We start from the raw sequence: 12,359 nt of genomic DNA on the forward strand, positions 1-12,359 counted from the left end.
TCTTTTACGTTAAGAATTGTGCAAATGACTACACATTTTTCATCCAGTCTTTAATTTCCGTGTTTTCAAGTCACCACAAGAATACTTTCATACTCTTATAAAATTGCTCAAAACTTGAGCTCTTAGGCAAAGCTTTCTAAGATAGCTGTTCATATTCTTTTGCTAAGAGCACTGATAAATGAAATCCGCTAAAAGCAAAAAGTGGTATTAAATAATAATATCCTTCAGTCTAGCTAAAGTGAGAGTTCCTAAGTGCTTCTATTTTTGTGACAGCTGATACAAGAAGGCACAACTTCCCGTCATTCACCAAAACAAGCCTGCACACAACCAAAGAAATCACCCAGGGCTTCATTACCAGCAAAATAACAGCACCAATGACTTGTTACAGCCAACTTACATCTGATAATATGCAAAAGACTATAGTGCACAGAAACCAAGAGCAGGAACAGAAATAGCTCCTATCACATAAGGGAGTGAATGAAGAGTTTTGGCACTGAAGTCAGTATGCTGTATTTTCTTTCCTTTACAAATGGAATTAGATGTTGTAAGGCTGAACTGCTATATTTTGGTTAAAACCTACAAAAGCTACTAACTCACCAGCTGCACATGAAAGTAAGGCGAAAAACAATTGTTTGTGTAATTCAACTTCAAGATAACAACAACCACAAACATAACCTCACAAACAAAAGCAACACAGAATGTAGAAGTTGAGGAACTCCAAAGGAGATAAAGACAATCAGTTGCGTTGTAAAGGGTCCTGGTAAAATAGTATTAGAAATACTGTCACAGCTACTTAAGAAAAATAACTTATACTGAAACAGGCAAATAAGGGATACTAAGATAAATGAAATGAATAAATTGCAGGCAGGGACTAGAAGAGCTAAACTTGTTTAGTCTACTAAAGTGAAGTCTAAGAAAAAATCTCCAGTTCAAACTGGGTGTAAAAACTAAGGAGGAGGAATAGCTGTTGAAAATACGGTAAAGGTGCAAAACCAAATAAACACAAACTAATCACATAAGATTAGAAATTGAATCAGAAGAGCAGTCTTCAGAAGTGTTAGAATCTCAGCAGTCCTCCTATGAGAACAGTTGAGCTACCAAGAAATAAATGGCAGAATACCTCCAACCTCTACACCATCCATAGTCCACTAATGTCTGTTCCCAGACTCCTCACTGCTGGCTCACTGGACGTGTTCTGCATGTTCATTTTTTAACTTATCTGCCTCCACAGGAAGTTCTATTGGTAACGAAGCCAAGTTCCTTTTATGGTCAGTGGAGATGCATGCTCTGTCAGGGCAGAACATGCCATTTATCTTAGCCACTGAAATATCTTCCTTTCTCACTCTTCAGTAGAACAGAGTGATCTCATTTAAGAATTCTATTTCTTACTCCACCGACTTCTTGCTTAAAATACTTAGCTCTGTGTGAAAACTCACTGTCTTCACTCCTCACCACCCATGGTACAACATGCTTTTATTCCCTTTCATATTTTGCTGTTTGCACCTTCTGCCTACCAATTTCAACATTTACATGGTCATTATTTCAGTAAAAAGAAGAGGTGTAATCCATTCTGCAAGTGCCTTCATCAATACTGTTCAAAAAAGGAAAAATAATAATAATTGCGTTAAGTCCTAAGCCAGGCTTTTGACTAAAAATGCTCTTTCATTTTCACCTAATCAAAAGATCCATTTTCTGTCTTCTCAGTCTTATGCAGTGAACCAAGAAAAGCCAATACTATTCTTAAGTCATTATTGTGCAGACTGCATATACTCATCTGTAGTTATTGCTGGAAAGGTTCAGTAAGTAAAATGTGTACGGACAATCATCTCGATGAAAAAATGCATTAATCCCACACTGTTATTCTTCGAACTACATCCCCCATACATTTCCTGACCCTCCTCATTATTAGCGGTTTCCTACCCAGCTGAGTTCTCAGTTGGTAAAATAACCCTTGGTTGCGTTAACTCTATGTTGTTGGGACAGCTGGGTTCTTCAGCTAGACTGCCCTTGAAGGGATTCTTTTCCTATGCCTTTGGAAGGAGATGCATGGCAGTAAGAAGGTGAGCACAGCTTGCTAGCCTCAGCCAGAATGCACTCGTAACCATTTCTCCTGGGTTGAAGCTGGCTGTCACCACACAACGGGCATTTTGGCCTCACGCCTGGGGGAACAGCAGTGCTTTCCTCCCTGTGCCTGGGCTGCTACATTTGGATATTTATCATTTTGCCCTTAATATGTGGGGAGGACTTTATTCATTGGCATAGCTTACCTTCATTTCCTTTGCTTCTTTCAAGAAGCACTAATTTCACGTTATATTTTCTTTAATTAAAGAGCATTTTAAGCATAATCTGTCACTCTGACTCAGGAAATAAAAACGGTCCATGTTAACCTTATGAATTAAAGCTTGTAATGACCAAAAGCCAGTGAAAGGTTTGAGTTGTACCGGCTTGACTTCGATCTACGAAGTAGTCAGTGGTCTTCCTTTAAATGCTGGTGCGAACCAACTTTGACCAACTGAATGACTTCATTCAATTCCACACCAAAAACACATTCCTGCTTTCATTATGTTACATACAGACATACATGCGCAGCTTCTCCCGCTCCATGCTGGGAAATTCCCTGCCCTTTTTACCTCAGCTTCCCTCAGCATACCCACGGCTGCCCGTCGGGCCGTCCTCAGAGCAGCACCGCGCTCGGGCAGCGCCGCTTCCCCTCGGCCCGTCCCGCCCCCTGCCCGGAGGCGCGACCGCTCGCGCTGTTTGCCCGCTGCTCCGGGTAACGGCTGCCGCGGGCCCCGCCGCCATAGCAACGCATCGCCTCGCTTGCGGCCCGAGAGGCGATGGCGGGGGCCGGCTCGGTTTGTCCAGGGCAAGGTATGGCCTCACAGGATCGAGGGGCGGGTCTGGAACTTCTTTTAATCCCCTCCGTTTAAAAAAGCGGGGGATAGTCATTGAGGGAGTTGTGTATATGGGTCTCCTCGCACTGAGGGGGCTCATATATTGTTTGTAAGAGCGGCGTCAACTTTGCAAGAACATTTTGTCCTTTGGAATACAGAGGGGTGTCCAGCAGGGACAGAGAGGTGATTGTCCCTCGGTACTCCGCCCTCGTGAGGCCCCAGCTGCAGCGCTGCGTCAGGGTCTGGGGTCAGCAGCGCAGGAACGATGCAGAGCTGTTGGAGAGGGTGCAAAGGGGGCCGGAGCACCTGCCCTGCACAGACAGGCTGAGGGAGGTGGGCGTGCTCAGCAGAAGAGAATGCTGCCGGGTGACCTCGTTGCAGGCTGACAGTATTTAAAAGGAGATTATAAAAAGGAGGGGAATCAACTTTTTACAAGGGTAAGTGGCGATAGGACAAGGGAGAGTGGTTTTAAGCTCAAGGAGGGAATGTCTAGATTGCATGTCAGGGAGAAGTTCTTTTAAAGAGAGGGAGGTGAGGTGCTGGAACAGCGTGCCCAGAGAGGCTGTGGATGCCCCATCTCTGGAGGTGTTTAAGGCCAGGTTGGATGGGGCCCTGGGCAGCCTGCTCTAGTGCCAGATTTGGAGGTTGGTGGCACTGCCTGTGGCAGGGGCCGTTCCAACCCAAGCCATTCTATGATTCTATGAAAATGAATGTTTTTAGTCCTGACAGATCTGCTGTCAGCTCCCTGAGTTACTAATAGTGCCAGGAAATAATCAAAATTAGAAAGTTTTTTTTCTTTTTTTTTTCTTTTTATCCTTTTCCCACCCGTTTTCCTCTTCACTTTAAATAAATTTGTCAAGTTCTTTTCTTCAATCCCCCCGTCATGAATTTACCTAAAGTAAAAGAATCCAGTTCCGAAGTATGTTTGTTACAGAATCATAGAATCACTTGAGTTGGAAGGCACACTGAAACTCTCCTGCAGCAAACCAGGAAACCTACAGCTGTGTCTAATTACAGCATATTGTCCTTATCATTCAAGAGCTCAGTTTAGTCATTCTCTGTGTTTGTTTGATAAGGTGTCCACCTGTGAGACAAGCCAAGACCATGGGAGCGGCACTGGCAAGAGCTGCACAGTGGACTGCTGCTGGTTCTGGAACTGGCACGCTTGAAATCACTCCTCTGAATGAATCTCTTTTAAATCAGATTGTTAAGTTTGCAGAGGATTTCAGCACTAGATACCCTCAGGAAGCAGCATTTGTCTTCAGGGAGCCCCTAGAGTGGAAAACACAGTTGGGCTGTTCAGCGTTTGGAGAGGGTTATGAGACAGAGTAAGTCTGAGCTATAGCATGGTTTGAAATGTTGGAGGTAAACAACAAAGTGAAGTTGTACTAATTCAGTGTAAAACTTTAGTGTATTTCAGATGCTAACATGGGTGAGATTTTTTACCTTTATGTATTGAAATTTTTAACTTAAAAATGTTCTTGTTTTTGTTTTGGAGAGTTTGTGACTGTTCTGTGTTGATTGTGATACAGACCTTCCTGGTTAGCAGTCTGTACAAACTGCAGTATCTATTCTTATGACTTCTGACAAGGTGTCTAACTGATTAACTCTGTGATTCTCAAAAATGTTAGAAGTAAAGGTTTTAATGCTGCTTCTGAAGTGGACTAACAAGCACAATCTTGAATTTCAGCTTCTTTGGGAACTATAGTTTCCAAGATCTTTATGAGAAGGCAGTTTTAATATACTAACACAATTTCAGTCTTGATCAGCATAGCAGTTATACTGCTTTGACCTACTTTTCAAATACTTTAAGAATTCTTCTAGAATTTCAAAATTAACATTGAAAAATAAATAGTCCAGAGGCACATGCTTGTTTCTTCAATCTAACAAAATGGTAAAAATACAGCCAGATAAGCTGTATAAGTTTCTCTATGCTGCTTGATTCTTTCTTGTGGTCAGTATTTATGCCTGTATATTTCTTGGAGTTTTAAAAAAGGAGGAGGAGACAGGAAGTAGCAAGGTTTGTTGTAAAACATAGTAACCTAAGCCTAAAGAAGGGACTTTCAGAGAGATTTTGATGGATGCTGTCTGAAAAGATTTCAGTCACAAACTCAGCCTTTCAAAATTATATTTAAAGGTGTTACCAGGGTAAAGCAAATGAGTTACAGGTGTGATCTGCAGTGAATAAATTGGTTTATCCTGGAAGCTTACTGAAATACATCTTAAAGAAATTGTAATGATTTATCATGTGAAGCTTGAATAACATTCAAGATTCATCTTTTAAAATTTGCTGTTCCTACTTTAAAAAGATATCATTTACTTTTTTTTTTTTTTTCTCCAGTGAAGCAACCGTTCAGTCTGAAGCCAAAGATGAAGATGGACAACCCTTACTTCTCCTCACAGCCTCAAATCTCAAAGTTCGCAATTTTGACCAGCTGTCCCATTTGCTACAAATTAATGTGGATAAAAAGTTAAAGGAAGCACAGGCATGCCTTGAAGGTTTCCTTTTTTTTTTTTTTTCTTCTTCCCCCCCTACACCCCAGTCTTTCCTCTCTCTTAAAAAATACCTCTTTTCCTTGGATTTATGTTTATGAAATGTGAAAAAAGAAATGCATGTCTTCATTGTAGGTGTTTGAAAAGGCGTTGACTCAAGAACGTGGCTGAAAGTGCTGATCCAGGGCTTAATGAAGTTTCTGTTCTTTTACTTCACAGTAATCAGTAACAGAGAAATATGAAATAAAATTAAACTGCTGATTTGCATATTCAAAATCATTTTATACTGAATAATGCAGACTATATTGCAACAGACAGTAGGTTTAAGTTTCAGAAGAACAATGTATCATTAGAGGCTAATAGCATTTTTTTCCTATGTCCATAGTTTAATGCCCTTTTAAGATGTTACACCCTGTAAGGATTTTCAAATTAAACCTCATATGCTTAAGACATTCTTACCTGCACAAGCTTCATAGTGTACACTTCCAGGTCATTCTCAGAAAAACTTAAAAACACAGGCACAGCTACTTTTGTGGTGTCGTATTCTAGTCCCGTGTTTCCAACTGACAAGATCCCTGTGCTAAACTGGATATCCCCCTCTCACGGGAAGTAAAAGAGATCAGAAGTATTTCTAAGTACTGTTAATAGAAATTGGATCTGCAATATGAAACTGTAAATACACTGAATCAAACTTAAGACTCATCTGAGCCGAGGTCCTGTTGCTTACAGTGATCAACCATGAATAATATGGGCCAGAGTATTGTGCTGATACATTCACAGCTGCATGGGACTTCATTTTCAAGAAGAGGGCAAATTGTTTTTGTAAAACCCACTGACATGCAGTCATGTCACTCTTTACCAAAAAAAAAGGACAGCTGGCACAGCTGAAGAAGTAATGGAGCCATTGGGAATGCTGCTAGAAAACTTTAAATACTTTCTTTAACACTAAATCTTGTTTCCCAAATGATCTGTTTTCAGTGAGTGAAGCCCATTCATTTCCTGTTTTGATCATCAACTGGGCATTTAGAGGAAAGCAGACTTTTGATAAAAAGGACTATTTAATAATCATCTCTTGACGTCATGATTTTTTTAAAATTTAATTTTGTAAATCAATAACATAAAATTATTCAGCAGTTGAGATAAAAAGTGTTGGTCTCGCTAGCTAATCTTTTCTTTTCAATGTAGCACCCCATTATATGGATTCTATTTCATGTTTACAGCTAACAGGGATCCTATAGTTAAAATTCTTGGCCCTGAATATGGGACTGTTGAAGGAGAAGATACATCACTGTTGTGCTTACTTGAAAAAATGAAAAAAGATGATGATCCTCAAACAGAGATGAAAATGAAAATCGCTATTCTTCTTCATCAGCTGGATATGCAACTCCTTAACAGTTCTTTAAAACACATTTCACAGTAAGTGCATTTCATAGGCAACCTTAGTATGTCAGCTCATGCATATTTTTCATTTTATTGTTAAATTACATTGTTTTCAACTCACAACATGTGCTTTTCATGTAATATATTTATTGAAATACCTTTCACTGTTTGCTAAGTTACTGAAAAGTTCTTTTCCCTAAAGATTTTGCTGTAGGTGTGGGTATGTGTGTGCCTACAATTGTTTAGGTTTTTTTATTGCATATGTTTTGCATTTCATAGCAAATTGAAGTAATTTGTACAAATAACAAAGTAGCAGTTCAGTATTTTTAAGGAACTGATTATTTCTTCGTGAAAACACTTGAGTCTGTTTCATAGTTACAAGAACTTCCTACCTGTGAATTAAATGTCTTTGAACTAACAGGTAAAACAAAGAAAATCAATGGTAAGTGACCCATCCCAGACCTCCGTTGCTACTACTAAAACTTTGTGTACAAGAAAAAAATCGTATTGTATTCCATTTTAATATCTCAGTGTGCATCCTTTTGATGAATAGATTTTAGACTGTTTTATATTAATTGCAGAGATGTAAGACTAAACCCAGCTGCTGTGAATAATGAAGTGAATCTTCTCAAGAATTTCTCTGGGAAAGGAGAGAATACAGTACTGGAATCACTGGAATACACATCAGGTCCAAATTTTATCATATCTAGCATTTACATATACCTTTATTGAAGTACTTGACTGTTACATGGAATGTGTTAAAATAATTCCATTAATAAATTAAAATTGTTTGGTTTTTTTTTTTTTTCCTCTTTAAAAATAGGAAGTAAAATAAAATATATTTTCAGATATGGAATGTGCTTCTCTAGCCTTTACTTAGAGAAATATCATATGTCTTCATTAGAAGTAGAGGTAATAAACTGAGTCCTTGAACATGAAACATGTTAGGCATAGTCACAGTTCTTTGTTGGGTTAGGCTGTGGTGCACAGAGTTTTGTATGACTGATTCCCAACAGAGTGTGAATACTTAAGTGTAACACATTGTTCAAGGAGCTTGATTTGCACGTGTATTATATTAATCTTCATAAATATAATTCTAAATTGGATAAAAACACTAATGCTAATTGGTTACAGATTACACATTCTCTAATGGATGCAGAGCTCCTCCATGGAGACAAGTGCACGGGGAAATTTGTTACTTAATCATCAAACCACACGACACTGATCCTTTGTGTATCACTTGCAGCACAGCAGGAGTGTTTTTAAATGGAGTAAGTAATATTAAGGAATACCATAGAGTAAAAAATATTTTTATGTGCTACAATAAAAAGTCCATCAGGTTTGGGGTAACAGTATTGAAGATGTAGAGTTAGTTTGCTTATACTGATGGAGAAGAAATAGTAATCTAGTAGTGGGAAGGAATAATATACTAATTTTCCCATATATTTATAGTGCTTTTTCTTTAAGCTCTATAGCAGGAGTGTATTCAGTGTTTTTTGGTAGCAGAGCTTGTTTGGTCTTTGCATGTGCCTGAAGTCCTTCACACTACCCCTATTGAAAGCACTGTGGGACTAGGCACATCTCTAGGTCCTCACTGATCCTGATCTAGGATGTGATGTTTCTGTATGGCTAATACTGATGATGCTTTATGTTGTCACTCATACATATGAGCTTGCATTTGTATTCTTATAAGATATAAGCAGTTCTTTCTACTTTCAGTGGAACTATTCTAGAAATTCTTTATCTCTTTTTGTCTGCTTTTCATTCCAGTTAGCTCTTGGCAGATTTTGTAGAGGGATAATAGTCCTTTATTTAGTTTAAGCAGGGACCAATATTTTGAAGAGAAACTGATGTCCATCAAGTGTAACTTTACAAAGTGCTTTTCCTAAGAATTAAAAAATAGATCACATTTAGTTTGTTTGCTTTTGTTTGTTTGGTTTTTTTGCTACGAGTCCTAAATCCTTTTCAGTTGAACAACATGCAGTACAGTGAACTTTAACTTGCAGAACTGCATATAGGACCTTAATTATCTGATGGATCCATAGAGGTGATCCATGCATTTTCAGTGTCGTTTTCTGAAGTCTGATGAACTCTGTGCTAAGTGTGAGGCTTCTGCACCTAATTCTTTACAGAGCATGACCCGTGTGCTCTTTGGCAGTGTTTTATGATACAGATTGAATTAAGCAATACTGTTAATAACTTCAATTTATTCTTTCTTGAAGGGTGAAATAAAGGGTAAAGATGAAATTGACTATGAAAGAAAAAGTGATGTGTATAAAGATATTGTCACATTTTTAAGAGAAAGATCACCTAAGTTTGTGGAAAATATGGCTAAGCAGGTATGTATATATTGATTGTAAGCGTATATTCTAGTTTGTACAAATGTATATTGATAGGAATCACATTATAGAGCTGAATATTGATATTCTATATCCAAGTTAAATCCTTGGTTAAATGCAGAATTTTGAAGTATGAGAGATGCCTTCATTATTTTTGTTTGCACATTCTCAAATCTCAGTTAAATACATGCTTTTTGCGAATAATTAAGTTGTGGTGTAAAAAGGGAGTTATTCTGTCTTACAGAAGTAGTAAGTTTCATCCTTACTCTAATCACACCTTGAATTCAGACTTGTTATTCTAACCAACTTACCTTCCTGATAATTGCAATGTAACTTAAAGTGCAATAGCTGCCAGTTTACATTCAGATAGTTGTTAGTTAAGAAGTACTGACATCACAGACTTTATTTTATGGCTGGTCTAAACCTTCTGAGAGATCAGTTTGTGCTTCAGAGTAAGCTAGCTCCACTGTCGTGAAATGGAAAATAAAAACCTTAATAAGCAATAATTATTAATGTGTAGTCTTGAATAAAACATACATGTGTTCAAGATTTCGGGAAGGTACAATTCTTCTTCACTTTTGTTTATTTGAAAATAACAATTCTATGATAAAGCCATGAATTGTGTGCTTAGAAGAAAGTCTTAGTGTCTGCTTAAAGGCACAGAGTTGACTGGGGTTCTGTTACTTGTGGAGAGGGCTTGTACTCCTTGTGTCCAGCTACACAGCCTGTTCCTCTGTAGCATGGCTTCAATGAAACCTCACCTTCCCTCTGGAATCAGCCTGAATGCAGAATAAACCTGCATTGGAATCTAATGTATCTGCAAGCTTATGCAACTGATACTGGTTCAGCTGGTCATGTCCTTTGCAGATGTTAGCAGAACCCGGCCCAATCACAAAAGAAACAAATAAAAAAATATAAAAGGAAGAACTGCTGTTGTATGCATATGAAAAATTTCTCAGGTCAACAGGAAGAACAACATGAGCAAAGCTAGAGTGCTTACCTCGAATATGGCACTTGATATGTAGTATTAATACTAACCCTCGTAATCCTTAATGTTATTAAAATTGCTTACATTTTAGAATTGTGGACTCAAGTTTTTGGTTTTTCATTTTCTTTACTTGAAAGCAGATACTACACTATTTCAGTTATAGTTCTATCATACAGTGTCATGAGGTTTGATCCAGCATGTGAGGTCAGTTTCTAATTTTGCATAAAAAATTCTACTTGTCTTCTAATGTTATTCCTTACGGAACACTTGAAATGTCAGAGTAGGAAAATATGATATCCTTACAGAAAAGGTCAACTTTTTATGACAATATTTTTCCATGATCGAAACCACTTGAATTTTTATCTTCATTTTTTGTTACTCAAATATAAGTAGCCCAATTTTTTTTTTTTTACAAGAACTGCCTGATTTAAATTTCAGAGCTAAGAGTTATGTGTCCAGTTTACGCAATCACTGTTGTTTCAGTCACTCAAAAATGCATTTGCCATTTGTTTAGAGCTCTAAATTAGAGTTAGAAGCATCATGTTTTGTTTGTTAAAACAGAATCAGTTGTGCCACTACAATTGTAGTTGTTCCATCATTCCTGTTATTAAAAAAAAACCAACACATTTTTTTCAGACTTCTGTTGTGCTTATAACTGATTAATAGCTTTGTGGTAAAAATCATTACCAAAAATTATCTTAAGGAGGAAGACATTAACAGGGAAAATTTCATTTGCTTAGGTACCAGTCTGGGGAGGTTTAGGGCTGATATTTACTTTTTTGAGACAAGAAAATTTGACAGTTCTGAAAGAACAGTACATTTTAAATTGTACACATAGGTACAGTAGCTTACGGTAATGGAATTAAATTTGTAAGTTGTTTCGTTCAAAAGTGCAATGAGTGCAAAAGTTCTAATGTGGATTTTACTTATCCTGTATGCAAATATTTCTTTAATCTTATATCTACATATTGGTTTACATTTCATAAATGGGCCAATGTATGAATGTTTAGGTCGTTACTGTTTTAAAGCATTATCAAAGTGATTTGGCTTCATGTGATGGTCATGAAATGTAAAATAAGTTGATGTAAAATAAGACACTGAAGAGTGTCATCCATGCCATCCTATTCAATAGGAATATCCTATCTGGTTGCTTTGCTGATGAGCTTGTTGAGTACACTCTGCATTCTAAAATTAGAATATAAATGAGTTATTTCTGTCATGCAGCACTACATTTGTGTTTAAAGGAAAATCACCTCTGCACTAGAACTATAAAAAGGACAAAAAAACTATTTTCAAGATCGCCTGTATAAAATAAAGTACAGGTGGAAACCATTTTGGTTTATTTTCTGAGGAGCGTTTCAAAAGGCTAGTTATGTACACATATATTGCAGAGCCAATTAACTTGCTTAATATCTTCTTGGCCTTGTTTGTTAGCATCTTCAAGTGCTGTGTTGGCATACACTGCTGTAGGAAATATACTTTTAAAAACATGTTTAGCTGGTGTAGCAACAGCATCAATTCCCTGACAATCACGATAAATTGCCTTGTTTAGAGTATCTTTTTGGAATAGGAGAATTAACAAGAGTTAATTTATGATAAGACAGTTGGGTTAGCAAGCTAGGAACAGCCCATTCTCATCAGAGACTAATCGAAGACAGATCATACTGTGACAGTCTCCTTAAAACTGCCTTATATCCGATACAAAAGAATGTCTTTGCCTATCTGGTAGAGACAGCTGCAACAATAATGAGTAACGATCATATCCTATCTTTCCTGTAAAAATTGAATATGTTCCAATAGAAAATAACAGTTGACAGGAGTCTTCGCTGTTCTAGATATTTTTGATCAGCCATGGTACCAGACATTGACAGCTGAAGGATTGGTAGGTGCCACTCAGCTCTGTTTTGACGTGTGTCTTGTTCACCATTGTCTCTTTTGAGAGACAGAAAATGAAAAAAACTGAAATGGAAAGCATTTATATTAATTCTAAACTATATCAAATTAAATTACTTGGAACTGAAGTCTAGCAGTTTATTATAGCCTATTTTCAGTTTTACTTTTGTTTATTTTTTTGATGGGATTTTTTTGTAAATGCTTTGTGCAAGGAAATATTTATTAATATAAGGAATCCATAGAGAGCAGAATGACCAAGTCTTAAAACTTATTGGTCATTAGGTTCTATAAAAGTGTTTGTATTGCAAATTATTTAACATACTAGGAAATGAAATACACTCAATACACAAGTCTATTCAAGAAATTCCAAAT

General features: G+C 37.2%; 1 protein-coding gene across 1 annotated transcript in view; it reads left to right on the forward strand.

Annotated features, from left to right (window-relative positions):
• The first annotated feature begins 2,742 nt into the window (after positions 1–2,742).
• ODAD2 (outer dynein arm docking complex subunit 2) overlaps positions 2,743–12,359 on the forward strand; it is a 73,541-nt gene continuing 63,924 nt past the window's right edge. The window contains exons 1-7 of the mRNA XM_052695351.1: positions 2,743–2,871; positions 3,971–4,222; positions 5,236–5,393; positions 6,608–6,803; positions 7,349–7,455; positions 7,902–8,038; positions 8,990–9,106. Of these exons, the coding sequence (XP_052551311.1) occupies positions 3,999–4,222; positions 5,236–5,393; positions 6,608–6,803; positions 7,349–7,455; positions 7,902–8,038; positions 8,990–9,106 (939 nt within the window). The 5' untranslated portion in view covers positions 2,743–2,871; positions 3,971–3,998. The remainder of the gene's footprint in view (positions 2,872–3,970; positions 4,223–5,235; positions 5,394–6,607; positions 6,804–7,348; positions 7,456–7,901; positions 8,039–8,989; positions 9,107–12,359) is intronic.

Source organism: Tympanuchus pallidicinctus, unplaced genomic scaffold (genome assembly GCF_026119805.1).
Source record: "Tympanuchus pallidicinctus isolate F22 unplaced genomic scaffold, pur_lepc_1.0 scaffold3, whole genome shotgun sequence".
NCBI classification, from domain to species: Eukaryota; Metazoa; Chordata; class Aves; order Galliformes; family Phasianidae; genus Tympanuchus; species Tympanuchus pallidicinctus.